The sequence below is a fragment of the Cynocephalus volans genome, chromosome 10 (genome assembly GCF_027409185.1).
Source record: "Cynocephalus volans isolate mCynVol1 chromosome 10, mCynVol1.pri, whole genome shotgun sequence".
Classification (NCBI taxonomy): Eukaryota; Metazoa; Chordata; class Mammalia; order Dermoptera; family Cynocephalidae; genus Cynocephalus; species Cynocephalus volans.
In genome coordinates this window covers 99,851,753-99,874,927 of record NC_084469.1, presented here as the reverse complement: position 1 = coordinate 99,874,927, position 23,175 = coordinate 99,851,753, and the positions used below count along the sequence as shown (strand labels likewise).

The window sequence follows — 23,175 nt, the reverse complement described above, 5'->3', positions numbered from 1 at the left end:
ATTCAGCCGTGCTGCCCAAGAATTTCCAATGAGCTGCTGTCTTGCTGGAGGGTGTAGTTTGGGCGGAAGTGGCTTTGCAGACCCGGAGATACGAGATGGGGGTGAAGCTCGAAGTGTTTCGGGTCAGTGAGCACAGGGGTGGGTTGGGAGGCTGGCCGGGGGATCTTCTTGGATCTGAGGTTGAGGCTGTGGAAAGGAAGGAATTCGAAGAGAGGGCGCCCCAGAGAGAAAGCTCTTGAAATTTAAGAGGGACCTTTACGGTTGGAAACTCAGAGGAAGGGGCGCTGCGTTGGTGGGGGCTCGGAGTGGGGCTTCTGAGTTTGGGGACTCTGAGTGGGCTGGTGTGAGGAAAGGTCTCAGAGAGGGGTGAGTTGAGGAGGGGGCTGTAAGAAGGAAGGCTTCAGATCCTGGAGAGATCTCGGGCTCATGGGGGGCGGGTGTGGGACTCTGATGGGGGGACTCCTAGACTTAGGGGAGTAGATCTAAAGAATGAGGCCTCCTGGGTTTGGGAGTGCTCCCAGGATCTGACTGGGGTGGGGTAGGGTGGGTAATGGGGTCATGAAGAGGTGCCTATGGTTGCAATAGGAGCTAATGTGCTGCTGGGGCGCGCGCGCGCGCGCGCGCGTGCGTGCGTGCGTGCGTGTGTGTGTGTGTGTGTATTTGTGTGTCTTTCTGTCTTTGAAAGGGAGAGTCCCAGACTCGGAGGGGGCTTTTAGGAATAAGGCTTCCTTGGTCATGGGGGCTGAGCTTTAAGATATGGAGCTTCTGTTCCCCGTGGTTGGAGTTCTGAGGTTTTTGGGAAGGCTCTAAGGCGCACTTGGACTCTGCAGGAGGAGGGGTCCTCCAGACTCTGAGCAACTTCCACACTTTGCTGGGTGGTAATCTCTGCCCCTGTTCATCTGCCCCTGTCTTTCCAGATGACACTGTACCTCACTTTCCCTGTGGCTATGTTCTGGATTGCCAATCAGGCAGAATGGTTTGAGGACTATGTCATACGGCGCAAGGTGGGCATAAGGAGAGTGTTCCCAGGTTCATTCCAGGGAATGGGAGAGGTTATAGGGCATTAACCTGCTGGGGACCAATGTCTGCCTCCCATGAGCCCACCTGCCCTGGGTATGAGGCTCTGGAAGTTCCTGGCTTGTGCCCCCAGCTGTGACTTTGTTCCCGCAGAGGGAGCTGTGGCCACCTGAAAAGGAAGCCCAGGTAAGTGACCTACTCTTCTTCCCACCAGAAGGATGGAGGAGGCAGGGGCCCCGTGTTCATGATGAATTCAAAGGAAAATTTTACCCTCAGCTGTGGGTAGGGAACTGACAGCAGAGGATCATATGGTTTCCTTATTGCCTTCTCCCTGAAGGATGAAACAGATCCCACTTGGACCCCGGCTGTAATTGGCACAGGGCTTCCAGTGTAGACACTGAACTCTGAAGCCTGGAGGAATGGGGTGAGGGTGGGAAAAGGGGTCCAGGCCCTGAGGTATGTGTCCTCTCCTTTCCTGTCCCACCCCCTTCCCACCCCTTCCCTACGTCCAGCGCCAAGAGCTAGAAGAATTCAAAGAGCGGATACGGAAGCAGCGGGAGGAGAAACTCCTTCGTGCTGCCCAGCAGAGCTCCTGAGGCCTCTGAGTGTTTGAGTCCCAGTCCCTCCACCCATGAAATAACACATACTCGGTTCCTTGTTGTTCGTGGAAGCGTTTTATTGTCTGCTTTCAGGGGCCGAATGGGGCCTAGGATGGCTTAGGCCCTCAGGGGGCTTGTGTCTGGGGCTGGGGGCTGCTGTTCCGACGGAAGTTGAGAGCGCCTGGGTCCTGAGGGGTGAGCAGGGGTTGGGGGCTGAGGGTTCCAGCTCGTTTCTGCACTCCATCCTGTGGATGAAGAGTGGTCAGCCAGAGAGAGGGACCAAGGGCAGTGCAGGCCAGAGGTGACACAAACATTGGAGAGAGAGAGGGCACAGGTGGGAAGCTGTGTCCTGTCTCCCGGTGTGTAACTGCCCTCTTGGTCCCCAAGCATTCATCTATGTTTATCTTCATTACCTGCCATTTCGAATGACAGTGGGTGGGAGGTGGCGAGTCTTGGAGCTCTCACTAGGGTCTTGATCAGAACCCAAGCTGTGTGTGAGTCCGTTGAACATAAACACACATAAGCACATGGACATGAGCATGTGGGTGTGTGCATCCTGTGCTTGAGCTCTTGAGCCCTTTTCCCTGGGGCGTCTTCCGAGCAAGGGGGCCTGTTCTCACCCTTTGGCCCTCCTGAAGCCTCCAGACTTGGGGGCAGGAGCCGTGAGTCACAGCCATGGCTCTGACACTAGCACGGCCCCTGAGTGACCTTGGATCCCTCTCAGCCTTGTCTGGGCCTTGTCCAACCTTCTTAAATCAGGGCAGATGATGGAAATAGGGCCCCATCCCTCCTGGCTGGGGGTGGGAGGCAGGGTTAGAGAGGGCAGCCTGGCGGGTCTCTCTCAACACTGGCAGGACATCACCTACCTTGGCGCCCACAGGCTGGAAGCCAGGCAGGGTGCTGACTGTCGCACGCTGATCATCCATGCGGCGGCTCTGGGTACTGGCCAGCATGTCCATGAGACTGTCCATCTCGGGCTCGGGGCTGCCCTCTGCATGGAGCAGAGGCACATGGGATAAACACAGACTCTGCAGGACACAGACTGCTGGGCCCCCAACTTCCGCCTTCCACCCCCACTCATGTTCTCCAGGGTACACAGTCATCTCCCCCATCCCATGCACCCAGACCACCAGCTCTCCCCGCAGATGGCCACTCATCCTGCCCTCCTGCTGTGTTCTCATCCCCCCGACAACATCCCCATGCCCACGCTCACGCATCTCGGCGGTCTGGCCTGGCCCGGCCTGCAGCGAGCAGCGCTGCCCCTCCATCCGGTCACCCTGCACGTGGCTTAGCAGGTTGAAGAAGCCCTCCTGGTCTGGGGAGCCCGCCTGGGGGCAGACACACTCGGTCCAGCCAGCCCCACAGCCTGGGGACCCCTCCCCTCTGGGCTAGCCGGCGCCCACCCTGACCCCGGGGCCTGCCTTCCCCTCTCCCTCTGCTCTCACCATGGTCCCCGCCGATCTGATCTGCAGAGCTGCTCTGAATGGGACGTGAGTCTTCTTCCAATCCTGGCCCCCACCCCAGGGGGCCCCGGCCAGCAGTGACACTTCACGTGGTGTCACCTCAGGGGAGGGGCTGCTGGTGCCAGCCTCCCACTGTCCTAGATTGGGGTCTGACTGGAGGGTAGCCTGGGGGCTGGGACACGAGCTTGGGAAACAGAGCCCAGGAACTGTCCCTTAGTACCAGCATCCCCCATCTCATGGGGGTCATCATCACCAAGAGCCTTGCCCTCTGTCCTGGGCTGGGGCTGGACACTCGGACCCTCATGCCCACCAACAGTTCCCTGAGATGGCAATTAGGTCAGGGGTCCCAGGAGACGGACTCGCTAATTAGGTGCCCTACAAATTAACTAGTTTTGTCAATCACAGGCTCAGACCTTGAGGAGCTGGAGGTGGGTGGGGACGGGGCCCTCTTACCTTGTCAGAGGAGGCTGAGCCCCCCTCCTCTGCCTTCTCTTCCTGGTCCATCGCTGTCCCTGGACTTTGTCCACTTTTCTGCTGGCCTCTGCCCCGGCCCAGTGCCAGAGAGGGCTTTTTAAATGACCAGGACGTGGGGGGAGTGGATCCCCTCCCCAGCCCCAAATCCCCAGCTCATGCCCCATCTGCTCCCACCCAAGCTTAAGCCCCATAAAGATGATCCAGATAATTGTTTGCCCAGAACGATGCTGGGTTGCATGGGGGTAGGGGACAGGGTGACCTGGGTTTGGGCGTTGCTGTGCCAGCCGTACTTAGTGGGCCCCAAGGACTCTCGTGTGGGGTGTCACAGAAGGCCAGGGAAGTGTCCCCATAGTTGGAGAAGACAGGTCAACAGGGTAGAGCAGTGGCCAGCCAGCTTGGGCAAGGCCTGCAGTCCACCGGCAGGAACCAGTTGCAGGATGTCTCCACCTAGCCACCCTGTTCCCCCACCAGTACCTATGGCCTCATCCTGCTGGAAGGGCCATGGCCATCTGCACAGGGTGGGGAAGGGGAAGCTGGAGCTGAGGACCCCTTCCCTCCTTCACTCCATCTAACCCGCCCTTGCTCCCTGCACCCTCCTCAGGCCCCACCAGCCAGCCTAGCCCCAGCTCTGTCTCCTTGCCAGCAATACCAAGGGGTCTCCTGGCCACTTTCCCCTCTACTCACTGTCCTGGGGTCTGGTTGCTCACCCGAGGCCCTGAGATAAGAAAGTCTGGCATCTCCTGCCCCCCTGCCACCCGAATGTCAAGTTTAGCTGTCTCCTCTGACCCATCACTCCAGCCCCGTGTGGGATCAGGAGGTGAGACTCCTGGACAGGGAGGCAGGGGAGAGAGGAAGTCCCTTTCCCCTCCCCTGAGCAGCTGGGGCTCTTCCTAAGTGCCCTAGGAGGAAACGCCACTGGGAGGTCCCCATTCCCTTCCCAAGATGCCTTTCTGGAAACCAGTTAAAGTTTTTTCTCAGGAGAAAGGGGCCACACTCCCACCCCGTCCCAGCCCACATTCACACCCTCTCCCCAAGTCCTCGATGCCAACATCCTTTCCTGCTCCTCAGCGGATGTATCTGTTTCCTGGGGCCCCTGGAACAAAGTGCCACAAACTGGATGGCTTCAAGCAACAAAAATTTGTCTCAAAGTTCTGGAGGCCAGAAGTCTGAAATCAAGGCGTTGGCAGAGCCACGTTCCCTCTGAAACCTGTAGGCTTCTGGATCCTTCCTTGCCTCTGCCTAGTTTCTGGCGGCAGTCTTTGGTGTTCCCTGGCTTGTCACTGCAGCTCTTCAGTCTCTGCCTCTGTGGTCACGTGGTGTTCTCCCTGTGTCTTCATATGGCCGTCTTATAAGGACACCAGCCATATTGGCTTAGGGGCCTTACTCCAGTATGACCTCATCCTAACTGACAGTGTCTACAACAACGCATTCTGAAGCACTGGGTTAGTACTTCGTATCTTTTGGGGGGGAGTGGGGGTGGGGAACACAATTCAACTCCTAACATCGGAAGACTCTGGTCACCCCACTGAGTATAGTGGCAGGGGCCACTATAGTAGACTCTCAGCCCCCGGGGTCAGGCTGAGAAGGTGGGGGTGATTCCAGTTTCCCCCCTTTACTGCGTTCCCCCCGCCCCCAATCTGGAGGGATCTCCTCCTTCCCCTGCTCAAAACTCTCCCTAAGTCCCCATTGTTCTCAGGATAAAACCCAAACACCTTGGGATAATGGGAATGTTCTAAAATGGATTGTGGTGACGGATGCACAAATCTGAATACACTGAGAGCCACTGACTTGTTCATTAGGTGGGTGAATTGGATGGTTTTATTGTCTCAATAAAGCTATGAATGATGAAGGAAGGGGGAAAGGGAAAGGAGAATAAAAAGAGAAGAAGGCCCAAACTCCTTGCTAGGGTCCTGGCTTGCCTGTGACTGTCCCATTTTTAGTCCCGTATCTGGAGAAACCCCTCAATCCTGGGGAGACCAGGATGGGTTAGTCTGACTTTGTCCTACAGAAGTCTGGCCCCTGCGAGCTCACCTTCTGTCCCCATCCCCCAGCCTCCAGCTTCACAGCCTTCTTACCCCTTCTCCTGACCATTCCCCTATAATCTTTACCTGGACAGCCGTGTGGCTGCTTCTTGATGTCATTCAGAGATCAATCTAAAGGCCACTGCCTCAGAGAGGTCCTCAGGTACCACCCGCAATAAAGTACCAACCACTCCCACACAGGGCACTAGCTATCATGTCCCCATTTATGTCCTTCAGGGCAGAATTGATTCCTTTCTAGCTCCCCAAGTCAACTTTAAGTGCTTTGTGGTCAGGCCTTCTGGTCTTATTCACTCCTGTACGTCCCATGTAAGTGGCAGAGGGCCTGGCACCTGGCGGACTCGTAACAGACGTGGCAGATTGAGGTTCAGATGAGCAGGACTTCGTATTCGCACACATACATCACACACCTTATATCCACAACCTCATTTGTAGGGTGCTGCTGGGACTGTGCTCTCTATGTGACAAGTCCTTTGCCGATGCACAGCAGGTGCAAAGCCCTGGAATTCCGAGTTGAGCATGAGTGTGTGTGTGCGTGAGTGTGGAAGCGTCTGAGCGAGCATGACACTTGTCCCTGTACCTATTAGCAGGTGAGTGTGATCATTGACCCATGAGGGTAATTGGGTATGCACCCTGGTGAGCGTAAGGCTGGGACAAGCATTCCTCCGGAAACAGTCTCCCCGGGCTTGGATCCCAGTAGGCTCACTCATCATATGACCTTGAAGTCGGTGTCCCGCCGAACCTCAGTTTTCCCGTCTGCACCGCACTCCCTGTCAGAGTGTCGGGAAGGACTGAGTGGGAATAATTGCAGTGCAGGTGCCTGGGACACCGTAGGTCTCCTCCAGTGTATCGAATGTTGCCCACGTCTGCTGCTGCTGCTGCTAAACTTTGGGGTACAGAAGGCAAGTGGGTCACCGTCCCAGGCCCAGAGGTTTGTGGCCCCGTGGCCTCGAGTGGGCACACTGTACCTGGCACATACAGACTTCAGGCGGGGTGGCTGTGCCTGGGGAAAGTGAAAGGGTCACTGCCCGGCGGTCCCGCTTTTTCGCCGCACGCAAGCTGGGGAAATGTGTGTCTGAGCTCTCGTCTGGGAGCGTGTCGTCGGGATGTGTCCCTCCAGCGACTTCGTGCACGGCCGCGTCGGGACACATCAGCCTGCAGGTTCTGCCCGCGCCCCACCCACCTCTTCTGCCTCTGCGAGAACCGACGGCGGGGCAGGGCCAGGTGCGCGGGGGGCGGGGCCCGAGCCCGCAGGGCGGGGCCCACGTGGATGACGCGCAGGGCCACGCCCCCACCTTAGGACAGACCCGGAAGCGGCGGCGGCGCCCCTGGGGGAAGATGGCGCCCTCGGGGCTGAAGGCGGTGGTTGGGGAAAGTGAGTGCCTCCTTTAGGCCGGGCTCTGGCGTCTCCTGGGAGGCGGGAGCCGGGGGCACACGGACTCTGGGACCCCGGGACCCTGGAGGTGGGGAGTTGGGGCAGCGCAGGGCGCCCGAGCACCTGACCCTCGAGGGGACGGGCGGGGACATGGTCCCTGCTGGACGCCCCGAGGGGGCGGCTGGGGAATGTCGCAGGCTGGGTCCTGGACTCCTGGGCCTCCTAGGGTGCCTGCGCGGGGAGGGCACAGCCGGACGCCCAGACTCCCGGGACTCTGAGGCCGGCAAGGTTGGAGGGTTGGACTTTTGGGGCCCCATGGTGCGGGGTCAGCGACCTCTGGTGGCGTGTTCAGGCCCCCAGAGGGTGGGTCGGGGGACGCCTTCCTCCTTGCCCCATCCTCAGGAGCCCCTTGCAGCGTAAGCACCCGGCGTCCCGGCCTCCCGGGTCCGGGTTCTTGGGGGAGGGGTGGAAGTCGTCCCTTCCCCGTCCCCAGATAGTTCCGGCCTCAGCTACTCCTTCCACCCTGGCGGTCCTGATAACAGTGGACATGACCCTCTAGCCGGGCGGGGCCACCCCGTTCCTTCTCCCCACTCCCTCCTCTGAACAGGGCAGACTGTGGCTCAAACCCTTAGCACAACAGCTAATAAAGGAGCACTCCTGCACTGGGGTTGATGGAAGATGAAACAAACCTGTGATCCCATTTTATAGATGAGGAAACTGAGGCTGGAGGTTGGCTGCGATGACCACAGCCAGGCACGCCTCAGAACTGAGAACCGGGGCTCCTGCATGGTAGTGCAGGGGGGACTGATGGAGGTGCAATGGGGGTCTGGCTGAAACCCCCACAGCAAGAAAACTTGAGGTAGCAGGAGGCAAAGCAGAGAACCCAGCTCAGAAAGCAGGTAGCCCTGTGGAGGAACCCCGGCTTTCCACTTAGGCTTTCATCCAAAACATATTTATCAAGTGGCTATTTATGCCCCAGGCATGTTGCCTGGTCTCTGACAACCTCGGTTTCCCTGTCTGTAAATTGGGGGTGATGCCAGGACCTACTCCACAGGTTTGGGTGTAGGCGTGAATGGGAGTTAAGATGGGGTCCAGCCCCGAGGCCCAGAAGTCTAGGGACCACAGGACCGGCATCCTGAGCCCTCCCCCGCCCTCCCTTTCCTGCAGAGATTTTGAACGGAGTCATTCGGAGCGTCAAAAAGGATGGGGAGTGGAAGGTAGGGGTGAGGCAGAATGCCTGGGTACCCAGAGGCAGCCCCTTGTCCAAACCCACGGGGAGGCCCTGAATGTGGGACCCTGAGAGCTCTACAAGGAGGCCGTTGGTCAGGCAGGTGGGTCCTGGGTCTTCCTGGGGCCAGCTGTGGCCTCTTCTGTCCATCCATCCTGACAGGTGCTCATCATGGATCATCCAAGCATGCGCATTCTTTCATCCTGCTGCAAAATGTCAGACATCCTGGCCGAGGGCATCACCAGTGAGTGGATGCCCCCCACCCCATGCTCCCTGACATCCCTGAATGTGGGGTCCCCTCTGGGGTGCAGTCCTTGAGGATTCCCCTCAAATTTCCCAGAACTCCAAGTAGGCAGCTTCCTGTGTAGACAGCCAAGAGCTGTCTTGTGACCTAGTACATTCTCCAAATGTGCAAGCCGAGTATGGGAACCTGTGGTATGTAGACCTCGCACACAGGACTCCCTGGCTGAGACCCCTGAGGGCTCGGCCTCCCTGACCATGTAGCTCTGTGTGTGGATCCCCGTGCAGCACTCCCAGGATAGACTCTGAATGTGGGGCTCCCAGAATGCATTGTCTTTTATGGGTGCCCCCTGGGGGTATGGCTGTGCAACCCCCAACTGTGCAGAACCCTACCCGTGTAGCTCTTAGCTGGATGACCCCCTAGGTGTGTATCTCCTGCTTAGGAACTTCAGGGCGTGCAGCCCCCCTGAGTATCCGGCCCTTCTTCCCAAGCATCCAGCTCCCCAAACCTGAGACTCCCCATGTGCCCCTGGCCTGGTGCCACGCACCTACGTGTGCCCCTTTCTCTGTTCCTACTAGTTGTTGAAGATATCAACAAACGGCGGGAACCCATCCCCAGTCTGGAGGCCATATATTTGCTGAGCCCCACAGAGAAGGTGCCTATGTGGGCAAGCGTCTGCATACATGTGCATGTGTGTGTATGTGTGTGTGCACGTGTGTGCATACATGTGTGTATATGTGTGCATGTTTGTGGGTGTTCCTGAGTGTGTGTGCATGCCTCTGTGCATGTTTGCACATGGTGGGGGATGGGCAGCTGCTGGAATGGGTCGGGGGGTGCAGGGCCAAGGCCAGGCCCAGAGAGTGACCCGCATTCCCCAGTCGGTTCAGGCCCTGATCGCAGACTTCCGGGGTACCCCAACCTTCACCTACAGAGCGGCACATGTCTTCTTTACCGACAGTGAGTGAGGAAAACCAGGGGTGTGGGGGGCTGGGGCAAGGGGTGCGGGGCTGCTCTGGTCAGACACCCCCCTCCTGTCCATCCCAGCCTGCCCAGAGCCCCTGTTCAGTGAGCTGGGCCGCTCTCGTCTGGCAAAGGTGGTGAAGACGCTGAAGGAGATCCACCTGGCCTTCCTGCCCTACGAGGCCCAGGTACCCCCAGGCTAGTCCTGGGCAGGGGGTGGGGGTCCATGACCAAATGTCCCAGGTTACCTTAGAAACAGACACTGAGACCAAGGTTTGAGCACAAGTGAAGGGAACACCAGTAGGGAGTCAGAGAGGGAAGGAACCAACGCAGGGATCATAGTGAGCCCTCACCACTGAGCGACTACGGTCCCGTCCCACTGAGAACTACAGGGAGCAGTGCAGAGCGTGCCTCAGCATTGTCCAGCCCAAGGGAGAGGATGCCGGGGTGTTTATCTGCCGACTCCTCCAGGTAGTGTGTAGGGACTACCACGGCCTGCCTCGAGGTTAGCAAAGCAGGCTCCAGACCCCAGAGAACAGCCCAGGGAGATGCAGGTGGCAGTGGCTTGAAGTCGGGCAGGTGTGCGCACCTGTAGCAGCGGCCCTGGCACTTCTGTTCCCTAGGTATTCTCCCTGGATGCCCCCCACAGCACCTACAACCTCTACTGCCCCTTCCGGGCAGGGGAGCGTGTGCGGCAGCTCGAGGCGCTGGCCCAGCAGATTGCCACACTGTGCGCCACACTGCAGGAGTACCCGGCCATCCGCTACCGCAAGTGGGGATCCCGCCCAGCCCCCACCCAATGCTGCCCCCTGACCTGGACCCCATCTGGCACCCAACCTTTAACCTCCCTTCTAATCCCAGCATCTGTCCTCCCTGGCCCCTGACTCCCATCCTCAGCCTCACCCTAGACCCCCATTCTGTGCCCTCCCCGACCCCTCCGCCTTGATGCCCCCATGTCTGACTGCGCCACCTCTAGGGGCCCAGAGGACACGGCCCAGCTGGCCCACGCTGTCCTTGCCAAGCTGAACGCCTTCAAGGCAGATACCCCCAGTCTGGGCGAGGTGAGGAGGCTGCTGGGGAGGTGGGGCCAGGCCCCAGCCAGTGTCAGGGTTATTGTCCTTATACACGCCTGGCCCCAACCCCAGGGCCCTGAGAAAACCCGCTCACAGTTGCTGATCATGGACCGGGCAGCAGACCCGGTGTCCCCGCTGCTGCATGAGCTCACGTTCCAGGCCATGGCCTACGACCTGCTGGACATCGAGCAGGACACGTACAGGTGGGTGGACTGGAACTCGCCCCCTGCCACCGTTGCCCACTTGATGGCCCTGACTCTCACCTCTCACACTCCCTCCGCCCCCCCAGGTACGAGACCACCGGGCTGAGTGAGGCACGGGAGAAGGCGGTGCTGCTGGATGAGGACGATGACCTGTGGGTGGAGCTGCGTCACATGCACATTGCGGACGTGTCCAAGTGCGTGTGTGTGTGGGGGGGGGGGTGCTGGGGACGTGGGTCCTACCCAGATCCCCCCCACCCCTCCCCCATTGTGGGACTGGTACTTGGCCGTGGGGACCCTGCTGAGTGCCCTTCTGCAGGCCACGCCCCTCAGCAGCACACTTGACCAGCCTACACCCATATCCCCCAGTGTGGGCTTATACCCATGGGCTGGTGCCCGGACGCGTGTGCCCTAGCTCCCATCCCCAGCTTGTGGGACCCCCGCAGCGCCCTCACTCTGCCATCCTGGTACCAGCCCCCAATCTCACCCCTGCCCACCCTCATGGCTAGGAGGGTTACGGACCTTTTGAAGACATTCTGTGAGAGCAAGAGGCTGACCACTGACAAGGTAGAGGTGGGCCTAGTTACGGTCACGGTCACAGTCACTGGGCGGCGGTGGAGGAAAGCCCCTCTGCATGGGGGGCGGGGCCTCAGCCTAGATCCCCAGCCTGGAGTGGGGCCCTCGTGTGGGCAGGGCCGAGCCTCACACCTGCCCCCGTCCTCTCCCACCCCGCCCAGGCCAACATCAAAGACCTGTCCCACATCCTGAAAAAGATGCCACAGTACCAGAAGGAGTTGAACAAGGTGAGCTGGGATGGAGGGGGGCGTGGTACCCGGCCCTGGACTGCCGGGCCCTCAGTCCTGTGGTCTGTCCTGCTATCTGCCTTGACTTCGCCTCTGTAACCCCCCACTTCCACGCCCCACCCCGCAGTATGCCACGCACCTGCATTTAGCTGACGACTGTATGAAGCGCTTCAAGGGCTTAGTGGAGAAGCTCTGCGGCGTGGAGCAGGTAGGGGCGGGGCCTACCGAAGGGGCGGCCCCATAGGAGAGGTGGCGTTCGGGGCGGGGCTTTAGGTAGAACCTGGGTGAGGGGCGGGGCCTGTGGAGAGGTGAGGATCCAGGTGAGGGGCGGGGCCTTGGAGAGGTGGAGCCAGGGTAAAGAGCATGGTTTGGGGGAGGAGCAGGACCTGTGGAGAGGCTGTGTCCCCTGAGAGGGGAGGGACCTTGGGAGACCTGGAGCAGGGATGAGGTGGGAACCGAAGGCCTTGCCGAGGACCCTAGGGATGTCCCTGCCCTGCCTCCCCACCCCCACCACCCATAATAGCTGCCTGGACAGCTGATCCCTGTGCTCCCCAGGACTTGGCCATGGGCTCCGACGCAGAGGGCGAGAAGATCAAGGATGCCATGAAGCTGATCGTGCCGGTGCTGCTGGACGCATTGGTGCCAGCCTATGACAAGATCCGGGTCCTGTTGCTCTATATCCTTCTACGAAATGGTGGGTGGGGACTTTGGGGGTCTTGGGATACCCTGTTCCCTGGTGTCTCCAACCGTCCTAGGAACCTGTCAACTCCACAATTCCCCAACTCACCAGGCATGCTAAACCCCAGAGATCCCCTCTGGACCCTAGAACCTTCCTCCGTTGACCTGGGTACCTTCCATTGACATGAGGGCCCCCCTGTTGACATCGGGACACCCAAATCTGTGACTTCTCCAGAGTTAGGGCTCCCTCAACTAATTCTGGGGGACCTGTCCCCTATGGGGTCCCCATCCAGAATCTCCCTGACATCAGAACTCCCTCTTACACTAGCCCCAGGGGCTTCCTGGGTCCTGGGACCTCCTCAGCCCACCCCAATCCCCTTAACCCAGGAGTCCACATGCCCGCCCCTAGTTGCCCACCCATGCCCCTCCTGCAGGTGTGAGTGAAGAGAACCTGGCCAAGCTGATCCAGCACGCCAATGTGCAGGCCCACAGCAGCCTCATCCGGAACCTGGAGCAGCTGGGAGGCACCATCACCAACCCCGGGGTACGCCAGGGGCAGGCCGGAGGGTCAGAGACCAGGCAGATGGGGGTGTGGGCATTGGGGGACACCTTGGGAGAGGGCTTGAGTCTGGGCCCTGGGGGGCAGAGGGCACCAGAGCCATCCCAGTGCTGGGTCACATGATAGGTGAAGGGTGGAGTGTGGTCACTGCCACACTGGTCGTGGTGGGGATGCAGTGCGGGGCTTGTGGTCTGAGTCCTAAGGGTGGCTAGCAGGGTCCCCAGCATTGGGGGGTAGGGCACACAGTCTACCTGGCGCTCCTGGAGGTCTCAGAGGACCCGCCCCCAACACCCACACACAGCAGCTTCCTGTGCTCAGCTCTTGGTTTAGCCTTTCCTGTCTCTCTCTGGTCCTGCATGTCCCACCTCCCCTGACCCTGTTTCCACCATGGCTTTGCGGCTCTCTTGTGTGTCCCTACCCTGTCCTCATCTCTCTGCCTGTCCCTTATCTATCTTGCTGTGCCTGTTTCTCTGTGTCCCGCATCTCTCTGTCTCCCATCTTTCTCTTTGTTCCCTGTCTCCTTGTCTCTTTCCTCCTGTCCTTGTCCCCCTCCATCATGCCCATCTGTCCCTCTCTGTGATGTTTCTCTTTGTCCCTTGTCTCTCTGCTCCTATCTCTTTGTTTCACTGCCTCTGTATTTCTTTTTTTCTGTCTTTCTGCTTCTCTCTTCCACTTTCCCATCTTTGTCTGCAACCCCCATCCCTCCAGCCACACGAGGCCCCAGCCCCGTCTGTGACCCGCCTCCTTCTCCCCAATCCCCCCATCGCCCCGCCTGGCCCCGCCTGTAGGGCTCGGGGACTTCCAGCCAGCTGGAGCGGAGGGAGCGTACGGAGCCCACTTATCAGCTGTCCCGCTGGACTCCGGTCGTCAAGGACGTGATGGAGGTACTGTGGGTGGGCGGGCGGGCAGGGGGCTGGGGCCCCCAGTCTTCCCCTGATCCAGCCAGAGGCTCAGCCTTCCTCCTGCTCAGGGCACTAAGCCTCGGGGCTTAATGGAAAATCCCTCATTACTGGCATCCCCTGGTACCTGATCTGCTCTGCCTAGGGGGGCACCCCACACCCACTCCCGAGGAATTGGGGTGGCGAGGGGCCCTGGCTGGGGGCCTCACTTCCTCTCCACCCACCTGCTACGTCCACCGTGCCCCTCTCCGTTTTCTTCCCCTGCCTGGCCCCGGGAGCCCTCCCCCACGCCAGCCCCTGGACATCCTGCAACCCAAAGCGGACACGTCAGATAGTGACAAGCCAGCGGCTTGGTGTCTGGCTTCCTGCCTGTCCTCCAGAGTCCTGGCCCCCTCCTGCCTGGGAGTCCAGTGACGTTGGCCTCCTCATCCCCGAGGGCCAAGGATGCTTGGACTCTTGGGTCCCTGAAGGGCCGGGGATCCAGACTGTTGGATCCCCAAGGGACTGGGGGCTCAGATTACTGAATCCCCAAAGGGCTGGGGGTGTAGACTCCTTGATCCCCAAGGGGCCTCATCTACAATCTGGACCTGCAAGGGGCTGGGGGTTCAGACTACTGGATCCCCAAGAGGCTAGCGGTGTAGACTCCTGGATCCCTAAGGGTTGGGGGTCTTGACTCCTGGGTCCCCAAGGGATACCAGACCCCTGGGTCTTCAAGGAGCAGGAGGTTAGATGGTGGCTTCTGTCTGCCAGGATCTTGGCACCTGAACACACCTGGTGGAAGAAGGGACCCCAGACCCTTCGCCCTGTCTTCTGGGGCTCCTCTCCTAAACCTCCCTCTCCGGCTGCCCAGGATGCCGTGGAGGACCGACTGGACCGAAAGCTGTGGCCCTTCGTGTCTGACCCTGCGCCCATGCCCAGCTCCCAGGCCGCTGTCAGGTGAGGGCCCCGGGGACACCCCCCATGCCCAGGCCTGTGTTAGGTGGAGGGCATGGCAGTGGCGGGGTCTCCTGCCTGGACTCACCTCTGCCCCCTCCCCCGCACAGTGCCCGCTTCGGCCACTGGCATAAGAACAAGGCAGGCGTAGAGGCTCGGGCTGGGCCCCGGCTCATCGTGTACATCGTGGGTGGCGTGGCCATGTCAGAGATGAGGGCGGCCTACGAGGTGACCAAGGCCACCGAGGGCAAGTGGGAGGTGCTTATTGGTGAGTAGCCGGGATCAGAGTTTCTAGGGGGCTGGGGTTCCCAGGAAAGGGGTCACCTGGGGGTGGACTTCCATGTTCCTAGGTTTCTTCAGTCCTTAGAGTTGGGGGCCTGGTTTGTGAGGGCATGAGACAGCATCCCCACCTCCCTCATCACCCCTCCTGCCCAGGCTCCTCACACATCCTCACCCCAAGCCGCTTCCTGGATGACCTCAAGACGCTGGACCAGAAGCTCGAGGATATTGCCCTGCCCTGACCCTGTCCTCCCTGTCCCCTGCTCCCTCCCTTTCCAGAGAAATAAACTCTTCCCGTGTCTGCCAGCCAATGTCCACCTCACTTTCTTTCCAAGGGAGCCCCTGGGAGCTGTGCTGGGCCAGACTTGTGCCTCAGGACCCCACTATGCCCTATTGTCTTGCCCTGTTGTCCCACCAGAACCTTTCCCTGGCCCCCAAAGGCATCATCTTTTTTTTTTGGCAGCTGGCCCTTGACCTTGGTGTTATCAGCATCCCTCTTCCTCACCCCAAAGTTAAGAACTCGGGCCCTCGTTTGAATAGTGGCTCCAAGATGTAGCTGTGAAGCCTCAGCCAAATAGCTGTGTTCCCCGTTCAAAAGCGGGGGCTGATAATAGCAGCTGCTTTGCAGAGGAGATAACAGTACAGGACAGCTGGTGGCGTAGAGGCAGGACAGTGGCTGTTGCTCTTTTGTCACTCGAATTATTTTGACTCCTCCAGCAGGATTGTTTTGTCTGCAGCTTCTGGGATCAGAGCCTGCATTTAGCAAAGTCCCTACTCATCCTGCCCAGCCCCACAGTGTTCACAGGGGCTCTAGACTGCAGGACTTATCAGAGCCTTTGATTTGTCATAACAAAGGACCACAGACTGGGTGACTTAAACAGCAGAAATTTATTGTCTCACAGTCCTGGAAGCTAGAAATCTGAGATCAAGGTGTCAGCAGCTGGTTCCTTCTGAGGCCTCTCTCCTTGGCGTGTAGATGACCGTCTTCTCCCTGTGTCTTCACATGGTCATCCCTCTGTGTGTGTGTGTGTCCCCATCTCCTCTTATAAGGACACCAGTCCTATTGGATTAGGGCCCACCCTAATGACCTCATTTAAATTTAATTACCTCTTTAAAGACTCTCCCCAAGTACAGTCGCATTCTGAGGTACTGGGGGTCAGGACTTCAGCATGTGAATTGGGGTGACAGGGGGCACAAGTCAGTCCATTGCAATGGGCTAAAATGAGGTGGGAATGAGACAGATGAGGACCTTCTCTCTGGGGCACAGACACAACCAGGCAGGTCATCAGAGGCAAGGGGGGGGCTGTGGGAGCCTAGAGGACACCCTAATCCATCCAGTCATTGGCGATCAGGAAAGACTCCCTGGAGGAGGCAAAGTTTGAGTGAAAAATGAAAATGAGAAGGGGAGGGCACCGAGGAGGTCTCCGGGGCGTTGGAGGGAAGGCTACTGACCAGCAGCAGGATCTGAGAACCACGTAGAGCCCTGCAGGCCGCAGTGAGGATTTTGGTCCATGCTGGGGCAATGGGAAATCCTAGAAGGGATCTAAGCTGGGGCAGGTGGGACGCAAGACTCAGTGCTGGCCCTGCGGCTCTACTGGGAGGGGTGTCTGGGAAGGGGTGGTGGGTGGGCATACCGGGCATTTTGATTTTGAGGTCACAGATCCTTTTGAGAATTCAGAGAAATCTAAAGAAACTCTTCCCAGCAGTATTGCACACACAGTTTAGCAGGTGGGGCCTAAGAAAAGCACAAACCCCTCTGATTCAGCAGTTCCACTTATTAGGATTTCCCCGAGTCTCCCACCAGGGCAGAAAGGTGGATGCAAGAGTTGTGGATTGCATGGCGTGCGGGGTAGAAAGTGGGTCGGTTCAGACCCCTGAGACGGCCCGTCCTGGATACGCGGCTGCCCGGCCCGGCCCGGCCCGGCCTCGGCAGGGACGCGTTTGGAGACGGAGGGAGGTGGGGTGAGAGGCAGATGGTTTTAAAGTTTAAAATTTAGACACCTCCCCGGAAAACCACGAGTTCCCCCCGGACTCGTTTACGTAGGTAAAAGTTGTGAGCGCCAGGGGGCGCTGTGGCTCAATTTTCCGGTTTCTTTGATCTTTCGCGTGTGTAACTGGAGCTCGGGTGACCCTAATCAGAGACGACAGGGAGGAAGGTCAGGCGTTATTCAGTAGCTACCAGCGGAGACGAAACCCTGCTGCTTAAACCGCCTCCGCCTCTGCTCCTTACTTACGTCTAGGTGTTGTGATGCCTCCGCACTGAACACAGTATCTGATTCTGCATATATTCGCTGGCCCCTGTGGGCGACAGTAGCTGGCACTATAAGGCCCTAACGGCGTTTCACGCCAAGCCCTACACACGCATTATGCTGAATCCTCAAAACCCTCCTATGAGAGTAAAATGCATCCTTTTTTCTCTGCGTCCTACAAGATCCCCTCCCCAACCCCATTTCTCACCTCACTGCTGGTCCTGTGGCTGTTCCTCAAACACACCACAGTGTTCCTGCCCCAGGACCTTTGCACCTACTGTTCTCCTCACCTGCAATACTGCACCTCCCACTCTTTGGACCCCTTTCTCCTTCTTGTCTAAGCCCAAACGTCACCATCTCGGAGAGGCCTCTGCTTTACCTCCTCCCGATATTGATGACTACTTGCTGTGTTTTCTTTTTCATTCTTTCCCCCATCCCAGTCCTGCTGTGCCCCCTATAAAAAGGTTAGAACTACAGTTTCCAGTAGGATATCTCACTAATTGGGCCCGGTACTTACCTGTTGCATCACTTCAGGGGGTTTGTAATGTCACCTCGCTACAATGGATTAGTTTGTGGGTGTCCCTAGTAACTCTCCACATAAAGGTGTTGGCAGCCCATCCATCTCTGATCCATTATTTCTGACTGTATCATTCCTTCCGCTGGAATGTAGTTCTTCTGATTTTTGGCCCCGGGCTGGTATGGGGATCTGAACCCCTGACTTTGGTGTTATCAGCACTTCCTTCTAACCAACTGAGCTAACCGGCCAGCTGAGCTATGGTTCTTCTCCAAAGAACTTCCTCTTTCTCTCAGCAACTAGCTAGTTTGTACAGGAAGTAATGAGCTGTTGCATTTTCTTTTGTATTATTTGTGGGGTGTCCAGGAGGCAATTGGACTCGTGAGCTCATCAGGGAGGCCTGGAATGGGGACAGGTCCGAGGGTCACCTGTGGTTGCATGGTAAGCATATAGGAAGCACCCAGGAACCACTTGACACCATAGTAATAATAATAACAGTAATTAGTTATTATGACGACTAGGTGGGAACACTGGTGATCATGTTTATTTTATTTTCTGTTTTTTCATTTTATTTTTGGTTATGGCAGCTGGCCTGGACTGGGCCTTGACCTTGTGATCATATTTATTTATATGCACTAGGAGGTGGGAGTTCTCTGCGCTGTGGTACAGAGGACACTCTAGAATAACTCATTGAAATATCCAGAGGGAAAAGTTTGTGGTCTTGAGGTTGCTCAACTTTATTTTTATCTATTTTTTTGCTCACACAGAAACTAAGCTTATTATTTTTTTCTTAAAAATAAAAAGGACCAGCTGGTTAGCTCAGCTGGTTAGAGCATGCTGTTATAACATCAAGGTCAAGTGTTTGGGTCCCCTTACTGGCCAGCTGCAAAAAAATAAAAAAGTAAAAAATAAAGTAAATAAACTCATTGTAGAGAAATCCCTCCTCCTCCTCCTCCTCCCCCTAAGGGTGAGGGGCTATCCAAGATAGCTGGGGAGTCAAGTACAAGGCGGTGGGGACAGAGACTACTTTGCTGTCCTTAACACTCCCCAGCCATGTGGGGGGGGGGATGGGGGATTGTGATGAGCCCCATTGCCATGACCACCCCCTACTTTGGTGGAAAGAAGGGAGAAGTCCCCCACGTCTCCCCAGAGGCTTGCCCCTTCAAAAGACTTCAGGTAGTGGTTAAGAGTCAGGCCTGGTCATGGTGGAAAGCCTAGGTGGAGGGGCAGCCTGATCCCCTCCTGGCCTTGTGGCCTCTGTGACTAACGGGAGGGCCAGCCAGGTGGGGAGGGGCACTGCTGTGCAGGATGCACTGGTTGCCTTGGTTAGTGGCCCTATTCACCCCTTCCTCCTCCTCACCGGAGGCCTCAGCCTGAGATTCCTCTACTGAACCTTTAGGCCCCGGGGGACATGGGGACAGGGGGGCTGTAGACAGCCCTGCTTTGCCAGCCCAGGATCCAGTTGGGACTCCTGCCCATTTGCAAGGCACCTTCACATTTTCCAGTGGGGGGACTAGGGACCCTGGTTGCAGCGCGGTTGAGTGTAGTTTTGGGGCTAATAAGGCCACAGGAGGTATCCATTTTAACCTGGCCCACTCTCTGCTAAATCCAGGGGGCCTGGATTAGGGCCACCACCTGGATTAGGGCCACCACCGCAGGCCTTGCATTCTTTCGTCCCCGTGTTCCCTCTGCTTGGAGCCTTGGCTGGGCCGGGCGGGTGAGGGGGCAGCTTCCACCCTTATCAGAGGAATGACCCTCACTGCCCCCCTCCCTTGGCCCTGGGTTGTCGCTGTCCCCTCCCGGTCCACAGCTCTGGAGGACAGAAGAGCTGTCATGGTCCAAGTCAGGGAGCTGGCTGCACCCAGGTGATGGCAGATTCTTGGTCAAAGGTCAGCTCTTCTTCCGCTTGGGTGGGGACATTGAAACAGCGATGGAAGTGGTGGGACAGGCTAGCGGTGGGAGTGGTGGCAAGGTGGGTGGTGAATTTGCTCAACTTTAAAAAACATGAGCGGGTGGGGGGGTTAGCTCCGTTGGTTGGAGTGCAGTGTTATAACATCAAGGTCAAGGGTTCGGATTCTCGTACTGGCCGGCCACCCAAATAAATAAATAAAATAAAAAAGCATGAGGGTCCAGGGCATGTTGGAACTGCCAGCTGGACCAACAGGGGTGGCGGTGGGGATGGTGAAACTGGGGACCCTTGTAGAGAAAGGGGGGACGAGTAAGAAGGGTTTGGAGGCCTCTGAAGAGTGGCCCTGAGCAGGAAAAGGAAACATTAGCCGAGGAAAGCTCTGGGAGTTAGAAGAGTGAAGGAGGGAGGTCAGAGTCCGTGGAGGAAACAAGGGAGCTTCCTTTTTTTTTTTTTTTTTTTTAAATTGCTCAAAATCTTAAAACCCGTTAGCCAACAGCTGCTGCCAAGAACATTGTGAAAAGGCATCTGAGGTGGGGAAATTGCCCTGCAAGTGGGAAGGTTCTACTCAGCTGGGACCAGAGATGGGGTCCCCAGGGCTGGGGGTGGGCAGGCAGGAAGGGGAAGTGGTAGTGGCGCCCTCCCCAGCCCCCGGCTTGAGCGTCCGCAGTGTCCTTCTGAGAACACTCAGAGACTCAACCTCTGCCTGGAAAAATGGTAATGAGGTGGCGACATTTACGAAGTCCTTGCTACATGTCATCCCCTGTCCCGGACAGTCGATGCAGACTCACATAAAATGGTCCTCACCACGACCCTGCGAGGTTGTCACTAGTAACGCTCCTGTTTCACAGATGGGGAAACTGAGGCCCCAGAGGTGCTTGTCCACTTGCTCAAAGCCACACAGCTAGTGGACTTGACCTGGGCCTTGATCCCAGGAAGGGGGTCCAGCTTCCTTCTGCATAACCACCCAACCTCTGCTTTAGTTGCCTGGGCACCCTGTGCTGAGTCAGGAGAGAGGGTGAGGCAGGAACGGGCTGGGAGGAGACAGAGGGGGGTCCGACAACACTGTTTCTGCCCATCTAGACTTTGCCTTTCCCATCTCCCCCCCACCTTCCGCCGCCTCACCTTGGTATGGGTGGGAGATAGCTCTGGTTAAAAGTAAGGATTGTGAGCTGGTTAGAGCTCCGTGCTGCTAACACCAAGGTCAGGGGTTCGGATCTACATACCTGCCATCAGCCAAAAAAAAAAAAAAAAAAAAAAAGCAGGGATTGTGGCTTTGGACAAGTCTGGCTGTAAATCTAGCTGGCCGGATGTGCTTTTGGACGGGCCCCTTCTCCCCCAGCACTGGTTTTCCCATCTGTGAAGTTGCACAGGGCTGTTGCAATAATCCACGGGGGCGGTGAGTGTGTGGTGTGGAGACTGCAGAGCTGGGAGGGGGGCAGTTCAATTTTATTCCAGGAAACTGTGGCCAGACTGCCCCCCACCCCCTTCCCTTCCATCCACAGTTCCTCAACTGGGGGCGGGTTGCTCCATAAAGTACCCCCCGCCCCCATTTCTTGGTTACTTCTGGGCAGTGGGGAGGCAGGGGATGTGTGCTTAGGATGTGTCCTCTGTGTTCTTTGATTCCTTTTAAAAGAAGGATATTTCATGTCTTTATTTTTGTTTCTTTGGGTTTTTTCTTTCTTTTTTAATTTCTGCCATTTCTTTAACAAAAATAAACAAAAGCCAAAAAACAGAAGGTGTAGGTCAAAGGCTACATAGTAGCAGATACCTAGTTTGAACAAGTCCAGAGATAGAATGTGCAACAGGAAGGCAGTAGCTGATAATAGTGTACTGTACGGGACATTTTTGCTGAAACAGCAGATTTTAGGTGCTTTTGCCACACACACAAAAATGACCACCTATGTGAGATGATGGGATGGATATGTTCATTTGCTTGAGCATAATCATTTCACTATATGTATCTCAAAACACCATGCTGTACTCTTTAAATATATACAATATAATGCAATAAAACAAATAGAAAAAGAAAAACTGTTGGAATATTCTCAAAAGAACATCAGTGCTTTTTTTGTCGTTGTTTTTTATTTTTGGTGGCTGGCCAGTAAGGGGATCCGTACCGTTGACCTTAGTGTTACAAGGCCTTGCTCTAACCAACTGAGCTAAGTTTTTTTTGGTTTTGGGGTTTTCTTTGGAAGAAAAGCTGGGACGGCGGCTTCAGCCATCCACGAAGGCCCCCGAATCCTAGCCCTTTATTGTGGCTGATGTGTGAAGGTTCTGGTGTCAGCTCCAGACCTGGGTTCAAATCCCAGTTTCTCCGGGCACTGGCTATGTGACCCAGGATAAGTTACTTAGCTCCTCTGAGCCTCAGTCTCCTTTTGTGAAGTGGAGATAATGATTATACCTATCTGACTGGGTGGTTGTGGGGATTAAACAAGTTTGTCTATATAAATGGCTCAACACAGGGTTAAGCATTGAACTCACAGGGAGTCTTGAAGTGAGAGATTTGTCAGGAAGGGAGGGTCCCCTGGCAGGAGCATTCAGAGGCGGGAGTGGGTCTCCTCAAAGGAAAACTTAGGGTCGTTAACACTGGAAATCTCTTAGAATATTCACCACCCAACCTCCAGGTGCTCACTGCCCCTTGTCCTAAGGCACAGCCTGGCCCCAGTGGGTCCTGCCAGAGCCACCCTCCTGTCCTCTGGCAGCTACTCAGACTCCCATTCTGCAAGCTGGATTTTCCATAAGTCAGAAGTGTTTGCATAAATGGGCCCCGGGGTGCTCTCCAGCTCTTTGCTAGCAAAATCTGGCAGTGGCCCAGGCTTTTGCTTTTATTTGACATCATTCACGTGGGAGAGGAAGCAAGTGCCAATGATTCTTTTCTAACTTGGCAGAGCTACCTGACATGATGACAGTGTCACTAGGGCAACAAGTTGTCACCTGGTAAGGCAGCCAGTCTGCAGTGCAGGTTTCCTCTGGAGGTGGGTTTTAGGCAGGGGCAACAGTTTCTAGGCTTCTGAGTGACACGAGCCCCTTTGTTCAAATAAAGCTTCGAGGACAGATGTTCATTAACAGAGAGAAGAACAGGCTGCTGCGAACAATTATGAATATTCACAAGGAAATCCAGTTGTGTGGGGCAGAAAAATCCTCTTTGTGGCTTCAAGGAGACAGAGGCTGTTTCCTTCAGGTCTTTCGGAAACCCCTTTTTTTCCAACTATAACTTATTCATTTATTTTATTTTTGATTTTTGGTGGCTGGCTGGTTCAGGGATTGAACCCTGCACCCTGGTGTTATTAGCATCGCACTCTAACCTACTGTGCTAACCAGCCAGCCCTCCAACTATAATTTAAATGATAAGTATTTGGTGGTGATGATTATATGACTGCATATAAAATTTTACTGTATGTAAATGATACCTTAATAAAACCCAATTTAAAAAAAAGCAATACTTGGAAAAACCAAAACATGCAGCAGGCAGGTATATACATTTGTCGGAATGCATCAGACAGAACATTTAAGATAGGTGCATTCTATTGTACGTAAATTATACTTCAGTACAATGGATTTTTTAAAATGATAAATGTGTGATTATTCTCTTGTTTCTGGGATTTTATTAGATAGCATTAGATGCAAAATTGAGGCCAGTAGAGCTGTTTTACTGCTACAACTCAGAAGGAATTAAAGGATTT

General features: G+C 56.3%; 3 protein-coding genes across 7 annotated transcripts; 2 read left to right on the top strand and 1 right to left on the bottom strand.

Moving 5' to 3' along the window:
• The first annotated feature begins 55 nt into the window (after window positions 1-55).
• Window positions 56-1,677, top strand: LOC134389523 (protein PET100 homolog, mitochondrial). The gene is made up of 4 exons (XM_063113082.1): window positions 56-122; window positions 918-1,004; window positions 1,171-1,203; window positions 1,530-1,677. The coding sequence occupies exons 1-4, from the start codon at window positions 96-98 to the stop codon at window positions 1,611-1,613; spliced, it is 231 nt and encodes a 76-aa protein (XP_062969152.1). The 5' UTR covers window positions 56-95; the 3' UTR covers window positions 1,614-1,677.
• A 64-nt stretch (window positions 1,678-1,741) lies between these two features.
• Window positions 1,742-3,583, bottom strand: PCP2 (Purkinje cell protein 2). The gene is made up of 4 exons (XM_063113038.1): window positions 3,533-3,583; window positions 2,830-2,944; window positions 2,483-2,607; window positions 1,742-1,861 (listed from the first exon to the last, which is right to left on the bottom strand). The coding sequence occupies exons 1-4, from the start codon at window positions 3,581-3,583 to the stop codon at window positions 1,742-1,744; spliced, it is 411 nt and encodes a 136-aa protein (XP_062969108.1).
• Window positions 3,584-6,906: 3,323 nt separating this feature from the next.
• STXBP2 (syntaxin binding protein 2) lies at window positions 6,907-15,089 on the top strand. Of its 5 annotated transcripts, none has more exons than XM_063110627.1 (19): window positions 6,907-6,967; window positions 8,135-8,184; window positions 8,358-8,439; window positions 9,015-9,091; window positions 9,324-9,393; window positions 9,481-9,584; window positions 10,020-10,168; window positions 10,373-10,457; window positions 10,542-10,672; window positions 10,759-10,866; window positions 11,179-11,236; window positions 11,407-11,472; window positions 11,600-11,680; window positions 12,028-12,166; window positions 12,585-12,694; window positions 13,498-13,593; window positions 14,459-14,544; window positions 14,652-14,809; window positions 14,977-15,089. In XM_063110627.1, exons 1-19 carry the CDS (start codon window positions 6,931-6,933, stop codon window positions 15,060-15,062), a joined length of 1,773 nt encoding a protein of 590 aa, XP_062966697.1. In that variant the 5' UTR covers window positions 6,907-6,930; the 3' UTR covers window positions 15,063-15,089. The 5 variants fall into 5 exon arrangements, with proteins under 5 accessions (XP_062966697.1, XP_062966698.1, XP_062966696.1 ...); XM_063110628.1 differs by having other exon boundaries at window positions 9,315-9,393; window positions 9,490-9,584; XM_063110626.1 differs by having other exon boundaries at window positions 9,315-9,393.
• The last annotated feature ends 8,086 nt before the right edge of the window (window positions 15,090-23,175 follow it).

Coding starts and splice junctions, on each gene's coding strand:
- LOC134389523 (XM_063113082.1), top strand. CDS start 96: ATGGGGGTGAAGCTCGAAGTGTTTCGG. Junction 123..917: donor TGAAGCTCGAAGTGTTTCGG/GTCAGTGAGCAC, acceptor CTGTCTTTCCAG/ATGACACTGTACCTCACTTT. Junction 1,204..1,529: donor CACCTGAAAAGGAAGCCCAG/GTAAGTGACCTA, acceptor CCCTACGTCCAG/CGCCAAGAGCTAGAAGAATT.
- PCP2 (XM_063113038.1), bottom strand. CDS start 3,583: ATGGACCAGGAAGAGAAGGCAGAGGAGGGGGGCTCAGCCTCCTCTGAC. Junction 2,608..2,829: donor AGGCCAGACCGCCGAGATGC/GTGAGCGTGGGC, acceptor TGCTCCATGCAG/AGGGCAGCCCCGAGCCCGAG. Junction 1,862..2,482: donor TCCAGCCTGTGGGCGCCAAG/GTAGGTGATGTC, acceptor CTTCATCCACAG/GATGGAGTGCAGAAACGAGC.
- STXBP2 (XM_063110625.1), top strand. CDS start 6,931: ATGGCGCCCTCGGGGCTGAAGGCGGTGGTTGGGGAAA. Junction 10,673..10,758: donor ATCGAGCAGGACACGTACAG/GTGGGTGGACTG, acceptor CCGCCCCCCCAG/GTACGAGACCACCGGGCTGA. Junction 12,695..13,497: donor GCACCATCACCAACCCCGGG/GTACGCCAGGGG, acceptor CCCCGCCTGTAG/GGCTCGGGGACTTCCAGCCA.